The following is a 25,328-nucleotide window of genomic DNA, read 5'->3' as shown; positions in this document are numbered from 1 at the left end:
CCATTTTTGGAATGAGGCCATCTAATGGCCTTGAGGGTTCTTCAGCTACTTTTGTTCTCACTTTTAGAATACAGGCATCCCTTGCTTTATGGAAAATCAGACAACAGAATTCCGAAACAGGGATTTGAAAAGTTAGGAAATAAACTCAGTTTATGTTGCTGTTATATACCCATTTATGTAGATTCCCAGTTGAAGGAAAGTCTTTCATTCGGCATTTCTGAAAAAGGAAAGGCTATCTTGCTGCCACCGTCATAATGGCCCTCCTTCCCTTTCTGCTGTGACGCCCAGCTAGGGCAATGGCAGTGAGAACACACCAGCAGAACTAGCTTCCCATCAGAACAATTGGGTGATTGGTTCAAACTTGGGAAAATGGAGGCATTCTGTTTTAAAAAGAAGTCAGTCGGGAGTAAAGTTCAAGATGAAGATTTCACTGACTGAAATCAAACCACACTGCAGCTGGTAAAGGATATTAGTAGGAGAGCAAGGGAGATCAAGTACCATGTTCTGGATGACTCGGCCACGAAGTAACTTTTGTAAGTAGACCACAGCCATTTCAATCTCCTCTTCTTCCTGAAAAGGGTGAAAACACAGACAGAAAAAGGTGGAGAGATTAAAATGTAGGGACACTAGCCTGCAACAGGCCCTCCTGGGTGCAGAGAAGTGACTACAGAAATTAGACTGTGAAATGAATGTACATCCTGAGATGGAGGACTCACTGAAGAAGTGTAGAGGATATTCAGGAAGGACTTATCATTCTCAGTACTGTCTGGAGGGTAAGTTCCTCATTAACAATTAGGGTACAGAGGTTACAGGCAGTCATCATTGCAGCCACGTGAAATTTTACTCCTCTACTCTCCTTACTCTATCTAGAAACCCGCCCCACATTATCATCAATTATCACTAGTTCTAGAGCCAGTTCTGGACAGGATCTGCAATGGTAAAGCTGGTGGCGTTGAGAGTTTGGAAGGGGAGAGTGAGCCTTGAGAGCTGTTCTTCCTTCCAGACTGCCCCCCTCAAATCCCAAGTGCCCCCTGGCCCCAAGTGGCAGCACAGACAGGCTCCATTCTGTTGTCACCCCCCCAGCCAGAGTGCCAGCCTGTTCCTTACCTCTGAACCCTTGTCTACCCTAACTCCCAAATATGGTTTTCCTCTAGAGCGCAGAAAAATCTTATTTCATTCAGTTCATAATTTACAAAAGCCCCACCATTTATTAACCTATGTTCCACTTGGCGTATCCTTTTTATTATGTTCTATGCAAAAAAAGAGAAGGCATTAAGTATGATTTGGGAGGAATACAGAAGGGAATTTTATACTTCCTGGGTCCCCTTTGTTGGAAACCCCTGAAAACCTCCAAAAGATTATAAGGCTAACTTCTGTGAGAAATCTTGGTCAGAAGTGATAGGCCTTAGCAATTTGAAAGGGAAGTAGGCAGACCGATTTCCAGGGCACTGAGGAAAAAAGAACAGAATTGACTAAGGGACCTACCAGGATAAAGCACTGTCCAGCAGGGTTTGCCTGAGAATCCCAGCCTTACAAGACAGCTTATAGCTTCCAGGTCCCTGTCCCTCACACCCCATAACAGCACCCCTGCCTTGCTGTGGCTTCTTCCTCAGACCACGGGAACTACTGCCCAAGGTCTGCAGTGGGGGAAATCCCCACTCCCTCTTTTGGGCAGGCTTCTTTCTAGCTGTGTACATAATCCTACCACTCTACAGAAGGGTGAAGATACATATTTGGAAACCAGACACACAAGTCTAAAGATTTCTTCCAGAGAAATACCCTGCTACACAGGGTGGTTAGATTTTAAGGGACTATTAGTATAGGGAGAGGAGGTGAGGGATCATTATGCCTCAAGCTGGCCTTGGAGCCTGGAAGACCTAGCCTAAGTCCTACCTCCCACATCTAAAGGTCGTTGGCCCTTGGGCCCTTAACCTCTCAGGGCTCTGGGCCAGACGTGTCTCCAGTGGAAACAGGGGCCACTAAACTGTACATAAAAATCCCTGCAGGCTGTATACTGACTTAGCACACTTCATGTTCTATTGTATTTTTAGTTATTTTGTTAAATGTTTCCCAATTACATTTTCATTCGGTGACACCTCTGTTCAAGACAACTCTCTAAGGCTATACAAATTGCAGAAGAGGGGGGCTGACTGCCTTGGTAGAGGGAGCTTCTCACCCAGTTCCCTAAACCAATGAAACCATGGTTCCAGTCCCCATCCCCTTAGTACTTAGTACTTCAAGCACAGGATGGATCGAATGGTCCAACCTGATAGCCTACCCCCCATGGTAGGAAGCCACATTATTTCTATAGGAAAAGACCTTCAGAGTTTCAAACAACAGACTTTTCCAAAACCTTTCCCACATAACCCATTCTTAAACTGAGGGTGACCCACCAAATAATGTAACCACATAATTTTCTCCCTTTGATCCATATTGATTTCTAGAGGAAATAAGGCAGAATGGGAGGATGATTTACAATGACACCATCAAGAGTGTGGAAAATTCCCTTCAATAAAGCAGAAATCAGAAAAAAAAACATCATCATCATATAAATTCAGCTTAAATATGAGATGATGAGTAAACATAATACACCAGCTAGTATTTTTGGCCAAAGCTAAAATGTATATATCCTAAACACATATGCTGTTAATTTTTTAAAAAATTTACCTTGCAAAAAAAAAATTTACCTTGCAGAAAAGTAGGACTATTTTAAAGTTTGTATTAAATAAAAATACTAGTTATTTCCTATATCGTTTTCCCATGCTCTAATTAACTCTAGAATCACAAAGTGTCTGCAGGGACCTTGAGAGATCATTCAGGAATTCATGCACCTGAATTAGGGCAAGTCAATACCTTGGCCACCCTGTGGCAAACGAAATTCCATTGTAGTTCTACACCTATCTCATGACAGCTGCCATTTCTGAGCATTCCATCTCTCCTCAGACTCTTCCAGGAGTTTGCCCCTCCAGAAAATCCTCTCTTTATCATCAATTTCTCCTTACCTACTGGCTCTTTCCCAGCTACCTGCAAACATGCCCAGGGCTCTCCCAGCAAACCTTCATTTGACCCTGTCATGCTTTCAAAATGTTGTCTTACGTATTCCCCCTCACTTTCAAAACCAAACTCTTCCACTCTTGGTTCCCAATCTTAACACTGAAACTGTTCTCCTTAAGATGACCCATAATCACTTAAGGCTCCGTAAGTTGTCCTTTTCTCTGTCCTCATCCTTCTTAACCTCTCCCGAGTTTCTGACAATACTGACCATCCTCCCCTCTCCTCCATTCCCGACGCTTGTGTGACTCTGGTCTCTTCCAGTGTTCCTCCTATCTACCTGTTCTTCCATCCCCTTGAAAGGATCATCAGCAATCTTTCCCATCTCCTAACTGTGAGCATTCTCTCCAAAGCCTTTATTTTGAGTACTCTTCTCTTTACTCTTGTAGACCAGCTTGCCCCCCCACACCAGCTTCAGCCCCTTCACCTGAGAAAGGCCTAAACCCGGTCGGTCAGGAGGAAGACATTTCTGGCCCCCTCTGAGCTGCTCTGGCATAACAGACGTGCTTTGCTTTGCTCTCTGAGTGAACCCAAACTCTCCTTCTGGATTTTGCTAACTGGGAACATTCTTCTGACAAAAGCAGGCACCTTGAACCAGACACTTTCTTGAATAATGGGGCTCTTCTTCTCTTGGTATTTACGGACACTATCCTGTTAGGACATCCCTGTTTTATGACTTTCTCCTATTAAGACATTCCTGTTCTTTCCTTGCTAAGGCTGACAAATACGGCGACTCTAATTTTGGCCGACACTGCCATCCTGAGTCAGGAGGAGAGGTGGGATTGCTCTGAGGATGTAAAGTCCTCTTCAACTGTTCTTTCCTTGAGCTCATTCTTATGACTCCCATGTATGGACTCATATACATCTTCAGCTTTGAGAGAAATAAACATGTGCATAGAAACTAATACTGTTTGTCCTTTGATCAAATCTCTGGTCAAAGGTGAACCCCATTCTGTTTGTTCCTTTTGAACAAGCCTCTGGTTAAGGGGGGGACCCTGACTGTGTTTGTTTCCTAGGCCAAAGCTCTGGGTATAGGTTGACACCCTGTATCTCCTCTCTCCTGGCCGTCTTTTCAGTTTCCAAGGCTTCAATCATCACCTCTATGAAGATGGCTCCCACATCTCTACAAGCAGCCTCTTGCGCTCCGGACCCACATCACCAAAGCTTGCTAGAGATAGCTCCAGCTGGATATCCTACTAGCATCCCAAACTCAGCACATCTAAACATAACTCTTTGAAATTCTACCATAAACTCATTCTTCAACATCTTCTCTTTTTATTGCTGGAATCCCCACCCTTTTAGTCACCTAGGTTCATACCTTCCAAGTTGTCCTCAACTCTTTTCTCTCTTCTCTGATCAGCTGCCAAATCTCGTCAATGTGACTTCCACAAAGTCCCTCACATTGGCCCCTTTCTCTGCATTCACACAGACACCACCTGAGTTCAGGCCAGCACACCTCCCTCCTTGGACTATTAAAGACCCTCCTCAGCTTAATCTTTCTCCACCCATTCCATCTAGCACTATACAACTGACAAAATGATCTTCCTAAAATACATTTTACCATGTCATTCCCCTGGCTCAGGAATCTTCAGTGGTTCCCAATTACCTCCAAGATAAAATACAAATGCCTCAGCTTGAGGTAGAAAGAACGCCTTTCACAATCTAGTACCGGGTGTATATGCCCCGGGGTAATTCTGAATTAGTCCCCAGTGCCTTGCATACAAGAGGCATTAAGAAAATGCTTGTTGAATTGAGCTGAACTCTCAGTAATTCCTTTCTCACAGCTAACAGCACACAATTTACAGCTTCCTTTCAGCTTATAGTTTCTTCTGTCTTCACTGAAAATAGTCCGGTACTTTGTTGTTCAGTCATTACAGTTGCGTCTGACTCTTTAAGACCTCACCTGGGTTTTTTTTGGCAAAGATACTGGAATGGTTTGTCGTTTCTCTTCTAGCTCATTTTACAGATGAAGAAACTGAAGTAAACAAGGTTAAGTAATTTGCCCAGGGTCACACAACCAGTACGTGTCTGAGGTCAAATTTGAACTCATGTCCTCCTGACTCCAGGCCCAGTGTTCTATCTAGCTGCCAGTAGTCTGCTAGGGCAGCTGCAGGCGTGGTGAATAGAATGTGGGACTGAAGTCAGGAAGACTCACTTTCCTGAGTTCTGATCTGGCCTCAGGCACCTATTAATTGTGGGACCCTGGGCAAAGTCACTTAACCCTGTTTGCCTCATCTGTAAAATGAGCTGGAGAAGGAAATGGCAAACCACTCTAGTATCTTTACCATGAAAACCCCAAATGGGGTAACGAAGAGTTGGACACGAATGAAACGACTGAACAAGTCTGCTCTCGGTCCCTGTTCAATTGTGTACATCTGATGACAGTAATTACGTCACTTATCAGTCTTCCTGCATTAAGACTAAATGAAGGCTGTATATCAAAAATTCAGTTTTCTTTAGGTGTATTTTTCATTTATTCCTTCTTGAAAAGTTTGGATATTTTAACTTTTAACAAGAAAGAAAGTATTAATTAAATCAGGGCTGGAGTACAGGAATACTGGTAAATAGGGGAGAGGGCAGTTTTCCATCTTAAATAACAATGTTATTGAATTTCTAATTAAGAGCAAGTATTTCTAACTTACAGAAGAACACATTTCCAAGGCTGGTGTTGAAAGTCGAGGTGATGGTATTACTTTTTTCTGAAGGAAGAAGAGTTTTTTCTTTGGCTCAGGACCTCTCCTCTTCTTATCCAGAAGTGCCTGAAATAAAATATGTAATTTTATTCATTATTTTAGTCCTTCTCTGATATAACCAGATCCCATCAGCATATTTATTCTCCAGGGTAGTTATAAAGTAAACCCTACAAAATAATGTCAAAATAGACTCCTATAAAAATTGCTGGAATCCATTTTAAAATTCATTGTCATTCTCTTTTATTAAAGAGCTCTGTCCATTTTTATTTAGCATTAAAATTATTAGATTTTTTTTCTATCACTTTTCTGGATTGTTATGGAATCTATTTAAAGTGACTATAAGCCTTTTTATTCTTATTAATCCAAACTTCAGAAAACCAAGCTAAACAAAATTCTTTAGTTTCCTAGTAATTTACACTTCCCATTTCTTATAGATAAGTAATTATCTTTAGGATTACCCTAGATTACAGAATCATAGATCTAGAGCTGGAAGGGACCTTCAGAGGTCATCCAGTTCAACCCCCTCTTTTTTATGGATGAGGAAACTGAGGCTGAGAAGTAAAGTAACCTGCCAAGGTTCCCATGAGTATTAATAAGCATCCGAGGTGGAATCTGATCCCAAGTTCTCTGACTCCAGAGTTCTTTCCACTGAGTACCATGTTGACTAGGACACTACCTCATTTTTCTTTTGGTCTACCTGAAACAGCATTCTAAAACATTGAGTAGTTTAGCCCATTTAATAGTCTGAAGCTTCTTACATTTTGTTAGCAAACTGATTTACATGGATGTTGATTAAGTATGTATTGTTTCAAATACTTATCTTTTTGGCTTGGAGGACTGGTTGTTCATTGAATTGTACATATCTCTCTTTAAAGTCAACATTCTTCTCAATGTTCTCTCTCACCTTCATATAGCAAACTAAGTTTTGCTCAGTAGATAATTTTGGGTTCATGGCCCATGCTTATTTGCATATATGTTATATTCTAATTTCTCTGTGTAGCTCCTTGTCTTCCTTGAGAACTCTATTGTAATTCTGATTGGAATACATTGGTATGTTATTTTTGTCTGTCCTCTTACAGATTACAGAATTGTTACCATATTATAATGCTGAAATTTAACTCTACTGGGTCTAGGAGAACTGAATCTCGGGTTTTTTTTTTCTTCTCAAAGGTCCTGCCAATTCTTTCTGTGTGACTATATTAGCACTGGTTTTTGTTCATCTAGAAAGTTTTCTGGAATGATTTCTTACAATACAGCATTTAGGCTTTTTCTTCCCCCTTTAAATTTTCAGGGTTGTTAATAATTGAGATGGCTACTTCTTGACCTATCAGGGCTGTCACTTGAGTCTGCATGTTTTCTAGATCATTTAATAATTCAATTATTTTCAGATCATGTTTTTCCAGTTGGCCTTTATTGTCTACAATTTTGTTTTCTGCTACAATAAGGTCTGCTGTTGATTTTATCTATTGATTCTTTAAGGCTTTCCATTATGTGGTCCATATTAGTCGCTGTTTAAATTTCCTTACAGTTTTAAAAATCTAGTATTTGAAATAAAGCTGATCCAGGAGAACCTGGGTTCGAGTCCTACCACTGACACATACTAGCTCCATGACTCTGGGTAACTCCCTTAACTTCTCAGTGCTCTGGGCAGCACCTGCCTTGGCAGGGCCTGGTCTCTGCTCTTGTCCTGTCATTCTAGCTTCAGTTCTTCCTGTGATCTTCTGTTTTCTACAAGCTCCTCTTTTACTAACTCCTGGGAAGTTCTTGTCAGGATTAATTCTTTCTTAATCCCTTTAAACATGTATCCATTTGAGGATGTCTCATGGAGTATCTCCAGCTCTGTCCCTTTCTATGCTTCTATCCTTTTTCTGTTTCAGTTACTCTGTAGTGTTGTTGTTTTTTTAATAATAGGTGTTCTTCACTATTTTTTAAATTGTTTTAGCTGAATTTTATTCTCTCGCAAGTATGTGTTTTGTTGTAATTTTTCTTTTCTTTGGTGTCATAATTGTTAATTTTTTTGAGGGATATATAAGGTTACTGGCCTCCTCTGAATCTCTTGCATTGCAGCCTTCACTAGAAAACCAGTATCATGCCTTTTCTGATACCCAAAGCATTGTTTATAATATGAATTATTTTCTCTCACCTGTTTCATTTCTTGCTCATGTTTTGATTGCATACTTTAGTGAATTGTTTCACGAATTGCTACAACCAAAAAATTATCTGATGACCAACTTCATGATAATGAGCCAAATTTGGCTAAATTGGTCCTCAGATGAGACACAGAGCCTTGTCTGTGACTGAATAATCTTCTGGGCTGGTGACATTGGCCAAAGCTTGGACTCCACTGGCATAACCTTGGAAAATTCAAGTCACCTCCATACCAAAGGGGCTCATCAGAGCCAAATCTAATTTGGTACACTAGATTTACATACTAAAATTATTCCAATAATTAAGGTCAAAAGATATGACTTGATCAATTTCAAAGTACAAACATGTTGATTTCACAGTAGATGCAAAACTTTCTGAAAGGTAAAAAAAAAAAGTGGTAGAGGACAGAAGAGGGCAAATCAAGTAGGATCTGACCATGAAAAAGGTTCCTCTGTCTTTAAGGTAGGACAAGAGGAAATGAGGACCATTTAAACTAATGACACATGTAATGCATTACCTACAGTCTAACTACCTAGTCATAGGAGAAAATGTGGTTTAATGCAGGTCTCTAGTTAACCACCCATATTTATCTTTCAGAAAATAATACAATTTCTATAGATTCTTCCTAACAGGTTGTGTGTACATGGAGAGAGGGGGAGGTCAGAAAGGGATAAGGACAGGAACCAGACCTATGATTTCAATTATATAAGAAACCTAGTATTTTAACAGTAATGGCTGACTAATACTATTTTATCTACAAATATGATATGAACAAATATTTCAATATAAAAATATGCCTTTACTGCAACAAAACATACTAAACTAGAGTCCTCTTATAACATACTTAACTAAACTACAGAAAAGAATATATTACTGGACCACATACACTAAGATCCCGCCAATTTGGTTTTATTTATTTATTTTTTTGCAGCTCCCCATACAAATATGCCATCTCCCAACTCTGGGCCCTTGTCCCTCATGCCTGGAATGTACTCTCTTCTCACTTTCGTTTTTCAGAAACCATATATTCCTTCAAGACTCAGGTCAAGTTCCACCTTTTACATAAGTCTTTTACTGATTCTACCAGCTGCTAGTACCTTCTCCCTAAACCACCCTCTGTTTTGTATACACCTACATCTGTACGTGTTGTGTCCTCTAGGTGGACTGTTAGCATCTTGAGGGCAGGGACTGTTTCCACTTCTGCATTTTTATTGCCAATGGCATCCCAGTGCTGTGGATATAAATCATCTAAAACATGCTCGCTGATTGCCTGATTCCTTTTAGAAAGCAGCATAATCTCCAAACAACTTGTCTTTAATGAATTCATATGTAATTAAGGAAACAACTTCCTTCCCCCCCCACCCCAAACATCTGCTGTGATACTGTGAAAAAGAATCCTAGGTATGCAGTCCAAAAGAGTCAGACACTGATGTAGGATGGAAATAGGATCTGAAAGCACACCCTAATCATTTTCACTGAAACTCTGAGTTTCCTATGTTCATAAAGTAGTAATTATACAGAAAGTGCTACTGATGACTGAAAATAGTGATTATACAGAAAGTGCTACTGATGACTGATACTATTCACAAGAGTGGTCAACAGACCCTCCTCTTCACCTGAGCTTAAACCAGGTGGAGAGGGGTAAAGAAGATTCCTCTTTGCTTAGGAAACATGTATACTGTCAAGCAAAACAGGATAATTAAAACTAATGGTAAACAAAATGTACTAAAGCTTCACTATAAGACACCCAATTAAAGGTGAAAAAATGTAGTTTAACACAAAGGCTTAGAGTTTAGCCCTATTTCCTATTCCGTTATCCCACACCTTCTTCCTCCCACTCCCCAACCATAATTTTTTTTTTTATCTTTCAGAAAATATAGACTACTCTTCTGATTAGGGAAAGCCTCCAAGGAGATGATGCTACTTTGTGAAGGAAATACAAGAAGTATGGTGAAAGCCAACAGAACAAGAGAGTTTTGTATCTTCAGAAACTTCACCCAGAGAGCAACAGTCCACAACAAAATTGTACTCTTGCTTCCCAGAGAAACAAGGATCCCTGACTCCCTCACTTACTACTACTGCCTCGGTAACCTAGAGGAATGGATTTCACTTCTCTTTTCCTCTTTTGTAAAATAAGGGGGTTGGACTAGATGACTTCTGAGGTGGCTTTTATCTCTAAATCTCTGATCCTTTAGAAATTCTGCTTTGCCAAGTAGCACCTTTCTCACTCCTCGCTCCTCCCTCCACCCCAATCCCCACTCCCACCCCAGGTCCTGAAACACAGCATACCTTCAGCTGCATACTAACTGGTCTCTGGCTACATCTTCCATTGTGAGAGTTATCACATTCTGATCTTACTACGGAATGCCATCATCATTTGGCGTCACCAAATGCATGAACTACACAGGCTACATCATAGTCTAGCTCTATGGGTAATTAAGAGTTCTTGGTAAGGAAAGAAAAAGTGACTGCTTTATACCTGGTGAACCTCAGCTAACTCAAGATCCATTCTTGCTGACCTTTTAAGAAATTTATTCTTTGTGGTGATCACTTTAGGTTTTGGAGCTCTGATCCGAGGCTGTGTTACAAAATCTGGGAGGGAGGCCTCAAGTTCAAGTAATCCTAGGAGGAAAAAAGATATGAAAAAGAAGGTTTTTGATATAACATTCACTGAATAAATAATTATTAACTAATATCCTCTGTGCACATCACACCGTGCTAGGAATTAGGGGAGAAAAAAATGCTTAAATGTGAAGGAGAGGAGGTGGAGGAAGGGAAGAGAGCTGCTCCCCAACTGCAATAGGCCAGGCCTGACTCAGCTAATTCAGGATGGAGATTAGGAACACTCTTAGAATATCCGGCAGTGAACAAAAGGAGATTTACTTATCCATAGCTGGGGAAGGATATACAGGATAGGGAAATGATAATTATTCAGCAAGTTATGTCACTTTGATTCAACTTGGCATAGCTTCTGGGCCACTGTATGGTCCCTGCCAGCTGATCAGAAGGGTGAGGGAGTTGCTGCCGACTCTTTTGAGACCTGGGAATTTTGTACCAAGGGCACCTGGAATCCATATTAACAGCCTAATCCTTTAATCTCATGATTTAAGTCTTGAGGGTGGTTATGATACCTTGTAAAGAAAAACTAGTTTAACCTACAGTAGGACAGGACCTTAGGATTTTGCACCTATCACAATGACCAACTAATTTCTCCCAGTTTGGGAAGTAAGTGTAATTAAGAAGGTGTTAAACTAAGTGTAAAGACTTAGGTAATCTCAGAAAATAAAGAAGGTAACAGAAGGTATGAAATGTCAATGTGTTAACAAAGTACTAGCATGCTACTACCCTATTTATTCCATCAAGTTCTCCTTGACAGAATTAGAAAGGAAGAAGACTGGCCATGCCTCTGGTCGCTTTTTTAAAAATTAGCTTACTAAACACCAAACATTCAGGGACTATACCTGAGCTAAGCAAGAGATGGCAACCAAGCAAGAAGCATCTGCTCTTCTCTTTCTGGGGTGGGGGAGATGGGAGAGGAGATTTTCCTCCTCCCTTCCCCCACCACCCACCTACCACTGGTTATGGTGCTTTGCTTCAAGGAAGGGGGCAGAGAGAGGCAGCAAGGAAGCAGTCTGAAGGACCACAATCCCTTCTAGCTCTAAAGCTATGATCCTCTGCTTTAATGGAGGCAGCTAGCTAATAAAACATTAAAAGGCCAGCTATGGAGTCAAGGCTGGGTATGGAAAAATGAAGCCAGAGTTGGGGAGATGGCCTGGGCCAAAAGGACTTGGCACTGGAAGTTAGCCTTTGCTAAGTTTTTTACATTAACTATGTACAAACAAGATGTGTACAGGACAAATTGGAGACGATCTCAGAGGGAAGGTAGGAGCTTTAACAGAAACTAGGAAAGGCTTCTTACAGAAGGTGGGTTATTAGCTGGGACTTGAAGGAACCCAGGAATCAGAGATGAGGAGAGAGAGACTTCTAGGCATGGAGGACAGACAGGAAAAATGCTCAGGGTTGGAAGATGAAATGTATTGTTTGAAAAAAAATCAAGGAGCCAAGTGTCACTGGACCAAAGAGTACATGAAAGGGGCAGCTAGGTGGCACAGTGGATAGAGTACCAACCCCGGAGTCAGGAGGACCTGAGCTTAAATCTGGCCTCATACACTTACTAGCTGTGCGACGCTGGGCAAGGCACTTAACCCCAATTGTCTCCCCCTGAAAAAAAAATATGCAAGGATGAGTGTAGAAGTGTGGCAGTGTAAAGAGACTGGAAACATAGGAGTGAGTCAACTTATGAAAGGCCTTGCTGATAAATGCTGGCAATTGGCTTTGCTGATAATTTCATTTTGATGAAGGTAGAAAAAAGGGTATCTGGCATCATCACCCATGTAGCTGCATAAGATTAAGAGGCACACTCCTGAGTGGGAGTGGGGCCAGTCTTTCAGAATAGTCTATGGGACACAGCCCCTTGAGCGTGCAGATTTAGTTTTCTAGTGTGATGGGTTCATTCTTGGTTTCTATATGATCAATCTCTTCTTGTCTGACTCCCGGTTCCAGTTCTGTAGTAATTCTTCCTATCTATTACTTCTTGTTAGCCCATTTACTTGACAACCCTGCTTCCCTCGGATACGTCTTTTTGGTATTACTAGGCCTCAAGTGAATGATTAATCATTTTTATTAATCAATATTAATCATTTACTATGTGTCTCAAGCACTGGCCTAAGTGCTGGGGGTGCAGTCACAGAGATATCCTCTTCATGAATGTAATACTGATGTGATTACAGTTATAGAGAGGGAGGCGGAAAGAAGAGTTGGAAGAGGGAGGCATGCAGAAGAGGACCAGCCCAGCAGCAGAGCATTTAGATGGTGGGAGGCCAGTAAAGGAGTCTGGATGTGGGTTTTGGCTAGATGGATCTATCTCACTAATTAGAAGTCCAGGGCCCCAGGGTAGGAGGTTGTGCATTGGGTTTGAGTTGGAGGATGGGCCCAAGAGCTACTGCAGGAAGACAGTCAGCCTGCAGCACGTCGGGTCTGGGTCAGATTCTGCCTTGGCCCAAATTGTCAAGACCATCTGAGGTACTCTGTGGGATCCAAGCCACATCTCCACTCTTGTTGGGGCAAAACTGATATGGACCAATAGGAAGAAACTGTTGGACAAATGAAATTTTTAGAGTGACCATACTACCTGGCTTTTGTGAAAGAGAAGAACTCTGGGGATGTGTATCCTAGCTTTTAATTAAGAAAGCAGATTTCAAAAAATTCAGAGAAAAGACTCTTATGATCCTGAAGCCTGGGGCTCCAAAAGAGAAATTGATTCAAGGTCTTCCCCTGAGGCTCTCAAGAATTAAACTCTCTTACCACCTCATTTTGAATGATTCTGAAAGGGGAAATAAAGTGTTCAAATTAGTGTTTGATGTAGAGGAGAATGCATGCTTCACATAGATATCAGAGCAAATAACTTCTAAGATTCCTTCCAACTCTATGACTATATGATTCCATAATGTCATTTAATATGATCAAGTGTTCCTGAAAAGTTGGTAGTAAAGGAAATTTCTAAAAATGTAATCATCTTTTACCATGATGATAAAACTGAAGATGCAATCTCACCAAAAAAAAAATCAATGGGGAATATAATAAAAATCAAAAGAATTTTTCTATATAATAAACAATTTTGAATGTAATAAAAAGCAAAACAAGAAAAAATCAAAAGAACTAAGAATATGTAAAAAGTCGTGTTTAGGGCAGATAGATGGCACAGTGGATAGAGCACTGGCTCTGAAGTCAAGAGGACCCTGAGTTCAAATCTGGCCTCAGACATTTGATACTTACTAGATGTGTGACCCTGGGCAAGTCACTTAACCTTGATTGGCTCACCAAAAAAAAAAGTCATGCTTAAAATTTTTTACATAAAAAAAAAAGAACTCTGAAACATTATTATTATATCACTCAAAAGAAGTGAGGGTCAGTCTACTACATATGTGAGCCTTCATTATCATTACTATTGATCCACTGTCAGCTGGACTTGCTCTCTGAATTTTTTTTAAGTAGTGGTGACCGATCTGTATGAGTTTCTTTACAGTTTTTTATTTGTTTGGTTGGTTTTTTGCCAGATCTCTTTCAAATGCAATGGCAAAAATCTGTGAGATTGGCTAGAGTTGGAGGTGGCGCATTCTGTAGTCATCAGGTACAGAGAATCAAGCTGTTCTTTGTGAACCCAAGGCAGCTTTATAAGGAGATCCTCTGCTTCATTCACCTTTAAGAAAAACTGAGGACTCTCTCTTCTCCTAGGTTCTCTATGATCTTTTAACCACCTCCTCAAAGTGCCCCTCCAAACCCCCCACAAACTGTTAGTTGTCCCTTCTACAGGAGCACATTTTTCTTCATAGTTTCCTTCATAAGCTTTGGTTTGGGTCGTTACTGACTCTATTAGTACACATGATGCATATATTTTTAAGTTCTTCCTGAGCAAGAGTTTCTGTTCTTCAAAATAACAGTATATTTAAAAGAATAATTTTCACAGTTTATTCTTTCCACAGCTACGGCTTTCTTACATTGAGTCTCCTTTGAGTGTGATACCCCTATATTTTGTTGAAAACATCTGTTACTCTATTACACATAGATGTAATTGAATTGAATTTTTCATGATGACTTACCCTCATAGGTGTTAAGAAAACGGTTTTTGACAACAAAACGTTCTGAATTACTGTCTGGAAAGCGACCCAATCGAGAAAGAGGTCCATAGACTTGAGATGCATAGTCATTATATTCATTAATGATGTTTCTTCTCTCAAATTTCCCCTCTACATTTCTTCCCTTCATCATCATTTTTCTGATTGCTGAAATATAAAACATCTACATGGGAAATTGCCTCAAAAAATTGCTCTAAAAGGGTGAAGTAACCTAACAAACTATATCTAAATTTAGCCAAAGACCAGCTCCCAAACTAAACAAGGCTCTTGTCCAATGTTATGCTTAATGTCCAACACCAATCTCAGCTACATCTATTTTTCTTTAAACAAACACTGATACTTAAGGTTAGTGTATTTTGCAATCCTATGCTGCAAGTCGTGCATATGGCATTCAAAACCACATAGTCACATTGGAAACTAACTGAAGTCTGATTTCTAGTGTATTCACGTGGTGAAAGCTGAATTCAAGAAACATTTATTAAGCATATATTATGAATGCTATACACTGGAGATAAAAAAATGAAAGTCTCAGGGATGCTTCCCTTTCACTAGAGTTTATGCCCATATAGAGCCTCATGGGCTAGTCAGCTGGTAAAAAGTTGGATGTTACTTAGTCTGATTCTACAGCAGTAGCTTCAGAAGTAGCTGAATGCAAAATAAATTCCAACATTGAGCTTAAATCCTTCCCTGAGAGAAGAGCTGAGAGAACCTAATAGCATGGAAAGACTATTCCTATTCTCGGGAGTTAAAGAATGCCCCAGTTGCATATTTTTAGGATTGCTCTGTGGCCAGAAGAAAGTCACTGCCATACACTTAAAACATAAGATTCACATTGTCTACTTTCACTTTATTGTCCAAACTTCACCTCAGATCTTGCCACCTGATAAGGTCAATCATCTAGAACTCTAGTACCCCAAAATGAGGGAAACTCTATGGTGGGGAACTGTCCACTATGCTCTTACCTACTAATTTAAACAACCTGATTGCCAGGTAAGTGGATTTTTCTAGAATTTTTGCCTTTTCTCCTTTCTGGCTTTTAACAATAAACCACTGTTCATTTCCCACTTCTGGTTGTGTATAATAAGATGATAAAAAAAAATTCAGCATATTTAATTATACAGTCAATTTGAGAGCTTATTTCAACCCAATTTTTCAATTTCCATGATCTTTCCTATGATACAAATTACCTGATACATGTGTGTGTCTAATTTTTGACAATTTGTCTTCCTTTTCTTCCTGAAGTTTAGACCACTGGGCATTTAAACGATTTATGTTCACCTCATTTTGATCATCTTCACGCTTCTTCAATAGCTGTTTGAGGACCTCTAGTTGAAGTTCCTGCAGTCTTTAAATGACAGACATGCAAATATATGACATCTCAAATAGGCATCCTCCAATAAATTACAAATGAGTTCCTGCCAAAAATTATTCCCTTTATTCTGGCCGGCACTCATTTGTCAATTATTTATTTTGTTATGTGACATTTCCAGGGAATAAAGCTTAAACCCATATTCTGAACCTATCTAATATTGACCTAATTAAAATTCTTTTAATTTTAACAATCTTTTGCAGGTGTCAGGGTTTGACTTCATCAATAAATCAGATCAAGAAGATTCTTACGATGCAAGGCCACTAGAAAATATTTCCACGGATGAAAAATCTTTGCTGTTCCCTTTTCACCCTCTTAACATGGAAAAAGCATAGGTTACTTTTGCTACAGGTCATTGGGGAAATTAACCAATCAGTAGAGATTCATTGGAGTGCCTATCCCAAAGGTCCCTTCTGGTTCTAAAATTCTCTTTCTTCCAGCTGTCTATTAAGGACTCCAAGTAATACAAAAGAAGGCTATGACATGTCCCAAAGCCCTTGTAGTTCAGGATCTACCACAAATCCCCCTGAAGAGTATCTTGTTTTGTTTTCCAGTTTGTGTAACTTAAAGCTCCATTGTGTGGCATTAACTGCCTGCCATTTTCAAGGATTACTAACATTCAAATATGGATATGAATTAACTAGTAAATTAGTGTACGTTGAAATGCTACTCATTTTAGTAGCAACATAATGTTAGTCCAGAATAAATAGAATAACAACCACCAACTATCATAACCACCAGATAGAATGGGAGAGTAAGATCAAAAAGACTTAAATTCAAATCTCTGTTCTGTTCACTGATTTAGGCTTTTTTGTCTTTTAGCCAAACCTATATATCCTACAACCACAGAATCTCAGAGATACAAAGTCCTCTAGAGGTAATTTATTAGGGCATATAGGTGGTGCAATGGACAGAGTGTTGGGCCTGGAGTCAGGAAAACTTGCTTATACTTACTAGCTGTATGATGCTGGGCAAGTCACTTAACTCTGTTTGCCTCAGTCTCCTCATCTGTATAATGAGCTAGAGAAGGAAATAGCAAACCACTCCAGTGTCTTGCCAAGAAAACCCCAGAGGGGGTCATGAAGAGTTGGACTCTACTGAAATTACTGAACAACAAAAAGGAAATGTTCACCACCAACTTCAGTGAAGTTTCAGGCAATGAGACTATTTCCTGCCCTTGGGCCAGGAAATTCAATTAAAGAAACCTGAGCCTGAGCATACACTTACTTAGGAATGTCTCTGTACCTAGTACCTAGGGAAATGGCAAACCACTCCAGGATCTTTGCCCAGAAACCCCCAAATGGGGTCAAGAAGGGACGGACGTGACTGATAAATGACTAAACAACAAATGAAGTCATTTAGCCTAACCTCCACCTAAAAAGAAAAGTTCTCTTCAACATCATCATCCTAAAAACTAGTTATTTAGTCTTTACTTGAAAATTTCTCATGACAAGGACATACTAACTTCTGAAAAATTAGAAAAAATGTTTAAATATCAAATTTAAATCTGTGTCTTTATAACCCCCTAATTTGATCCTCAAGATCTAAGAACGACACATCTAATTCCTGTTTCATATAGAAGCTCTTAAAGTACTTGAAGACAGCTATTATGTCATTCCTACTTAACCAGGATTAAGTAGGCTTGCCTCAGTTTCCTCATCTGTAAAATGAGCTGGAGAAGGACATGGCCAACCACCCCAGTATCTTTGACAAGAAAACCCCAAATGGGGTCACAGAGAGTCGGACATGACTGAAACAACTCAACAACAACAAAATCGCCTTCATTTCTCTAGGCTAAACCTTCCCAGAGTCTTCAAATTATCTTTATACGACAGTTTTCAGTCCCATCTCCAACCTGGTCATCCTTCTATTGATACACTCCAGCTTGTCAAAGTCCTTTCCAAAACCGGATGCCCTGATCTGAACATAATATCCCAGATATGTCCTGACCAGGGCTGTCCCCTACAGGGACTATCACTTCCCTTGTTCTGGATATTCTCTCTTTCTTAGCACACAGCCGCAGACCTTGTTAGCTTTGGAGATCGCCATGTCACAGCACTGACTCATTCTGAACTTTGAATCCACTAAAACCTCTCCATTTTTTCATATGAATTGCTGTCTAGCCTCACTTTCCCTATCCTGTATTTGTGCGGTTGATTGTTTTCCAAGTATAGGCTGGAATTTGGAACTTGGATGGTCGTTGTGTTTATCAAAGTTCCTAAGTCTTTCAAAGTTATTTATCTTTCCAAAGTTGTTATTATATAAACTAGCTCCTGGTTCTACTCATTCATTACATTTTACCTTATTAGCTTCAACCTATTAAAACTTTTAAAATCTCGTCTTTGACACCTCTCAGCCACCCCTCCCACCTTTGTATCATCTGCAAACGTGACAAGCATGTCCACCAGGCTTTCTTACACGTCCCTGCTAAGAATATTGTTACAAGGATAAGAAGAAGGAACATACATGCCACTATGAATTGCTGGGAAAGCATACGGAAAAATTAAGTAAAATAAAAATTTAACCACAATTGGAATTAGAAACATTCAAAGGATACATACATATTTTTCTGGTTTTAATATTTTAAATTCATTTAAAATGCCTCCTGAAACAGCTTTTATTGCTGGCAGAAAGAAAAACAGGTCACTGAGACCTTTTTTGCATCCGAAATGTTTTCTAGCTAAATGATTTTCAATTCTTTTGGTAAAAGTGTCTGCTATTTACTATAAAGCACCCACCACTTCTTTCCAGGTTTAGATTACACAAGGAAAAAACTCTAAATAAAAATGATTCTCTATCTGATAGCAGGGACGGCTCACTGATTGCATCATCTAATGGAGATGTATTTGGAGAGGCTAGATCTGCAAGAGACAGTCGACTTTCTGCATGTATAAACCCTTGGCTTGACAAGTGTTTCATTTTGGAGGAACTGTGTCTCCACACTAACCAGATGCCTTTCTGCATTTTCAGTGTCTTTTTGTAATAAAGCATCTGTCTCTCCAAACTGTGAAAGTGTTAAGGCTATGTACTCATGTTTAGCAACAATCTTGTTCAAAGCATTATTTCCAGTAAAACAGTAAACTTTTCCCAAAACATAACATATTCCAGGATGATACAACCTTACTGAAAAGGCAATTGGAGATTTTGGAAAGATGACCTTGGAGAGCCCTTCCAGTTCTAATTCTGTGATTCTTTGACAAAGTTATCTTTTTAATCCCTCAAGCCTGTGATATTAAGAATTGTCAGATTATTCAAAATTTAAAAAAAATTTACACAAACAAAATCAATAAAGTTAAAATTAGAAAATATTTTGGTAAATGGAAGAAATATGGAGAAAAATTTCTGCAGCAAGTTTCACTGATAAAGCTTTCATTTCTAAGATACACAGGGAACAAATTCAAATTTGTAAAAATAAGAGCCATTCCCCAATTGATAAATTGGTCAAAGTATATGAATGGGTAATTTTCAGAAGAAGAAATCTAAGCTATCAACAGCCCAAATCACTAATTGGAAAAATGTAAATTAAAACTACCCTGAGCTTCCATCTTATACCCATCAGACTAGCAAAACTGACCAAAAAAAGGAAAATAAATACTGAAGGGACTGTAGGAAAATAAGCACATCAGTGCATTGCTGGCATAACTGTGAACTGGTCCAGACATTCGGGAAAGTAATTTGGAACTATGCTCCAAAAATCATTAAATTGTGAATACCCAGAAATACCACTACTAGATCTATACCCCCAAAGAGATCACAGAAAGAGGATAAGGATCCATGTGTGCAAAAATACTTATAGTCACTTTTGTGTGGTGGGAAACAATTGGGAAATGAGAGGGTACCCATTAATTGGGGAATGGCTGAACAAGTTGTGATACGTGAGCATGATAGAATACCACTGTACTGAAAGAAATGATGAAGGGGACGGTTTCAGAGAAACATGGGAAGACTTGTATAACTGATACAAAATGAAGTGAGTAGAACCAAGAAATAGTTTATATAATAACAACATTGGAAAGATAAATACTTAGATAAAAACTTGGGAACTCTGATAAACACAATGACGAGCTATAATTCCAAAAAACTCATGATAAAACATATTACCTACCCTCCTAATAGGGAGATGATGAACTTTGAGAGCACGCTGATGTATTTTTTTAACCTGGCCTACGCAGGAATTTTAAGAGCAGTTAGGTACTCAGTGGATAGAACATTGGGTCTGGAGTCAGGAAGATCTGAGTTCAAATCTGGCTTTGGACATTTACTAGCTGTGTGGTCCTGGGCAAGTCACTTAACCCTTATTTGCCTCAGTTCCTCATCTGTAAAATGGAGACACACTGGAGAAGGAAATGGCAAAGCACTCCAGTATCTTTGCCAAGAAAACCCCATGGACAATGTCCATAAAGTCATATAGACTTGGATACAATTGAATTACTAAACAACAACTAGCAGGAATTTGTTTTGCCTGACTATACAATGTTAGTAACAGAGATTTTATTTTTCTTGATTTCTCAACTGGATTTGGGAGCAGGGAGGAATGGAGACAGAAGAGAGAGAACATGGATCTGAAAATAAAATTTTTTTAAAAATTTTGGAAAAAGAAGTATTATCAGGTACACACTAGGGATATAATAAATACCACTTTAAATATATCATGAGGAAACATTTATGACATCAGTACTGGGTCAGTACTGACCTGGGTTGCTTAACTGGGACGTTCAGCTGTGTTAATTCCTCAGCCTTGCTTCTGAGATTTCAAACTTCCTAATTCTTGTCATTTCTGTACATTTGTATAGAAGTAGCTTCATTACTGATGATTGCAAAAATACTTGAAATTATTTGGGGTACATATACCTTCCACTAATGCATACCACAATTTGTCTAAGACTTATCTGGTTCTTGAGCTACTATACACCCATCCACCCACCCCAACATCATTTTGTGCCCAACATGCTAGCAATAAGTCTCTTCCAACTTTGCTAGGCTGATTGATCCTCAGAAGACAGAAACAGAATGAGCTGCTAACCATCTCAAATCTAAGATTTTCCAGTGGAGTAGGACCTGCCAGGCTTGTGATCCCATGCCATAGCCTTTAAAGAGATTCAGCATAGCCTTCATGCTCCAGAGGCATCAGAGCTGGAAAAAATAGCCCAAAGTGATTAGTAATCAATGTATTGGGTAGTTGGTGCTGTTTCACCAACTGGTCAAAGAGAAGCAAAGTGGCATAGTAGGTAGAAAACTGACCTCAGAGCCAGGGAGACAAGAGTTCAAGTCTCGTCTCTAAGACAAAATGGCAGAAATAGGAATGCATTCCTGTGGGCCCCATAATAACTTAGAAAACTACAAATTGCTATGTATGTTGTATTGCATTTTTAATTTGTTAAATACTTCTCAATTACATTTTAATCTGGTTTGCTTGCACTTGGGAGTTTAGCGGGCCATATGTTTCTAAGCCCTGAGTCTGACACTTCTGCTTTAGGCAACTCGGAGACTACGAGTCACAAAGAAAAGGTGCTGAACTGTATTCTAGAGGGAGTTTCTTCACTGGGCAGGTCTCTCTGCTAATGAAGTCGCAGGTCTATTCCCCAATGCTTAGCAGAAGAATACGGTCACCCCAAGCGTATTATATTTCAACTTAACCATTCTCTTGTGATTTCTTTCCTGACAGTTCTAAGTGGCAATCCAAGACAATATGCATGTGGTGTGTGTAACAGAGAACATATTAGGAGCTTCTGACGGCTGCATTTAGTATTTGACTAGAGGTTTTTAAAGAATATATTATACATCATTCGAATATGTGACATGAAATCAATAATGACTGCAATTTTCAGTTGAGATATTGATTCCAGTAAGCTGTCAGTCATGGGGAATTTTAGTATCAAAGTTTATTTCACTAATTCTGCAGCATCACCTATTGAAGAAGCAACTTGCAGATAGCAGCAGAATATAAATCTAGATGTCCTCAAGATTCTCCTGTTCATAGCAATTTTGAAGGCTTTTTCTGCCTTATGTAGTACCTTAGCTGTTATCACTGTTGGGAGTATATAGTTACATAGTTAAAATGGTTAAAACGTGAAACACAAGATTAACTTGGCGATTCTACCTGATAACTATTTCTCCTGAAAAATGAATCTTTGAAGATTATCAACATAATGCTTGTTAAATTGCAAACTGTTATTTGACAACTAATCTCAAAAAGTCTTCCTTTCTCTAGCAAGAATTGAAGGAAATGTATGACACTGATCTCAGATATTTTGCCCTGTCTGTTCGTCAGATGTTTCTTTTAATTTTTAAAAATAGTTTTTCAATTACATGTAAAATTTTTTTTAACATTTAAAAAAAAATTTGAGTTCCAAATTCTCTCTCTCCCATCTCCCTCACTGAGAAAGCAAGTAATTTGATATAGTTATACATGTGCAATCGCACAAAATGTATTTCCATATTAGTCATGTTGTGACAGAAAACACAGTAAAAGAAAAAAAGCCAAGAAAAATAAAGTTTATAAAAGTATGCTTCTATCTATACTCAGAATTCATCAGTTCTTTCTCTGGAGGTAGACAGCATTTTTCATCATGTCCTTCAAAATTGTCTTAAATCACTGTACTGCTGAGAATAGCTAAGTCTAGGTTCACAGCTGATCATCATATAATATTGCTGTTACTGTGTACAATGTTCTTCTGGTTCTGCTCACTTCACTCTGCATCAATTCATGTAAGTCTTTCCAGGGTTTTTTTTTTTCTGAAAGCATCCTGCTCGTCATTTCTTAGAGCTATGAGATATTTCATTTTTGCTTGCAGTCACTATTTCTTGGAAGGTGTTAGTGACTGCTTGGGACAATAACAACAGCTAGCATTCTCACACACACACATATACATATATGGTACTTTATATAAAGTAAAATGTGCATTGTATATATATATATGATATATGATATATGCGAAAGAGAGAAAGCATTCTTAGGTTTGCTTTACATTTTACCTCATCACATCCACATAACTCAATGAGACAGGAGCTATTATTACATTACATATGAGGAAACTGAGGCAGAGAAAGGGCAAGTGACATGATTATGGTCATAAAGGCATGTATCTGACATAGATGAAGCAGTTTTTGAACTCAGATCTTCCCGACTCCAGGTTCAACTCTCAGTTCCTCCTGACTTGACTATTTACTGTACCACCCAGCTACTTAATGACATACAAGCTACTATTCAGAAGCACCAATATCCTTTTCTATTTGACCAGCAATGCCTTCAGATGGTTTTTTTGGTCACCTTGGAATGTCTGCATTAGCTTAATGTCATCAGGATGAGCACTTAGCTTGTCTTTGCTGTTTCATACGCTCAAGTCCTTGAGGATGAACTTAGAGTAGAGATGGGAGTTTTTCTGCTCCAACTTTTTAATCTTTTCCTAGAACTAGGAGCCACAAATGCCTGAAATATTTAACCAAACTCCTGAAATATCGGAAAGGGATGTGCAGCTTGCAATTAACCTTTATGGTTTTCTGCTTCAAGGCTTTAAAAAAAAAAACAAAATCCACAAGATGCAGAAAAAATACTTGTACAAGTCCATCTGTCCCTACTTTTTTCAGTGAATTTTTTAGCATCAATTGTTGAAATGACAAAGATCTGTAAATCTTTAGATTACAATGTTTTGTTTTGTTTTCCTGAGGTTAATAATTATGTCCCTGATCACATCAGCACTTTTCTCAAACATGTTTCCACAACTTGACTTCAGTGACTCCAACAACTGTCAGCACATGTAAGCATACAGCATCATGGCTCTCTAACGAGCCAGATGGGAGGCACATCTCACCCAAGGCTCCTGCTCCAGCCTCCTCCCCATCTCTCCAGAAATGAAACAGCCCCTTTTGCACACAGCTTTTCTGTTTGAGTTTGTTTCTCAGGACCACCTTCCTCTAGTTCTGACATCCTTCCCACCCCTTGCAGATGTCCTGGGCAAGGCCAACCGAGGTAGTATTGCATCTTAAAACGACGGTAAACACCACCTGCCTCTTGCCAAAGAGACAGTGGACTTAAAATCCTGAATGAGACATGGATCCTTGGACCCAGTCAATATACAAATTGTTTGGCTAAGCTGCCCACCATTTGTTTTGAGGGTTTTAAAAAACTGTTTGGTGGGGGTGGAGAGTGTTGCATTCGGAGGGATAGATGATAAATGCTTACATGAACAATAATTTAAACAGTATTTTTAAAAATGTGAATACAAATAATAAAAATAATAATAAATAGTGATAAAGACCCTAGCAGTTCAACAGGCTTGGCTGTATTCTTCTACACTAGGGAAACTAGCCTCAACAAAAAGACCCAGCTGTCAGCACTTTTTCATTTAGCTCCTAAGGGGTATGAGAATTTCTCCCCCGAAGGAAGCCTTTTACACAGCTTGGTGTAAGGACCCTGTCGTGCCCATTACCATTCACTCAATTTGCTTGACATCAGTGGGGCCCACAGCACACCTTGAAGTGTAGAAAGATGAGGCCTGGGACTGGCTCTATTGGGTCTGACCTTTCCTTCAAGGCTGGCAGGGATGGTCCGGGAGGTTGCTGATTTCCACCTGGTCCTGTGTTCCTTCCTAGCACATCTTGTACATGTACATCTCCTGTAACCACTTCCAGCACCTTGTAATTTAAGCCTAAATACAGATCAGCTCATCTGGTCAGGCTAAAACAGGTCACCTTTCAGACACTGCCAAAATCACTATCACTTAAATTCTCTTCTACACGGACAGCCACTTTTGTGATCCAAACATCCTAGCCTCTGAGGCTGCAAAGTTGCCATTCTGAGTATGAGGAACAATATGAAAAACAACCTCGTGGACGCCTAGGCTGTAAATGGAAAAAGCTGAAATGGAATCTTCTCAAAATCCTTCCAGGTTAAGTAAGCTGTGGCGTGATTTTTAGCTGGTGGTGAAGTTAACTAGGTGGAAGGAACCCTACCCATTTTTGAGGACGTTCATTGTTGGATATTGGCATATGTAAAGGCATTATCTGTCCTTTAATCTGGTTGACTCCTTGTCCAAATAACAAGAAACTCTTTGTGGGTGGTCTTGCCTAATTCAGTATCTGACAGAAACAGGTCAGTCAGTATAGTTTCCTGGAATGCTAGTGAGTGATTTAAATCTGTAGCAAACATTGAAGGTTTCCTCACTAGTTCCAAAATCCTAACTGCTGTTTGCCATAGGATAGTAAAGAGCTGCCCGCCCTGCTGTCCACCGTACCATACTTTCTCCTCATAATGTACACCAAGCTTTCTTTATGTTATATATATTTTATAACACCCTATCCATATCAAAAAGCAATCAATGTTATCTCTGCTATTCAGAAACCTTCACTGCTTACAAACTTTATCTTCCGACC

General features: G+C 39.3%; 1 protein-coding gene across 1 annotated transcript in view; it reads right to left on the bottom strand.

Annotated features, from left to right (window-relative positions):
• CFAP91 (cilia and flagella associated protein 91) overlaps positions 1–25,328 on the bottom strand; it is a 92,473-nt gene that overhangs the window by 16,058 nt on the left and 51,087 nt on the right. The window contains exons 8-12 of the mRNA XM_020985879.2: positions 15,775–15,932; positions 14,552–14,734; positions 10,372–10,514; positions 5,694–5,810; positions 499–570 (exon numbers count right to left, since the gene is read on the bottom strand). Coding sequence (XP_020841538.1) covers positions 499–570; positions 5,694–5,810; positions 10,372–10,514; positions 14,552–14,734; positions 15,775–15,932 — 673 coding nt within the window. The remainder of the gene's footprint in view (positions 1–498; positions 571–5,693; positions 5,811–10,371; positions 10,515–14,551; positions 14,735–15,774; positions 15,933–25,328) is intronic.

The sequence above is a fragment of the Phascolarctos cinereus genome, unplaced genomic scaffold (genome assembly GCF_003287225.1).
Source record: "Phascolarctos cinereus isolate Bilbo 61053 unplaced genomic scaffold, phaCin_HiC Scaffold_726;HRSCAF=1367, whole genome shotgun sequence".
Classification (NCBI taxonomy): Eukaryota; Metazoa; Chordata; class Mammalia; order Diprotodontia; family Phascolarctidae; genus Phascolarctos; species Phascolarctos cinereus.
Note: the sequence above shows the minus strand (reverse complement) of the source record. Positions and strands in the feature narration are given on the sequence as shown.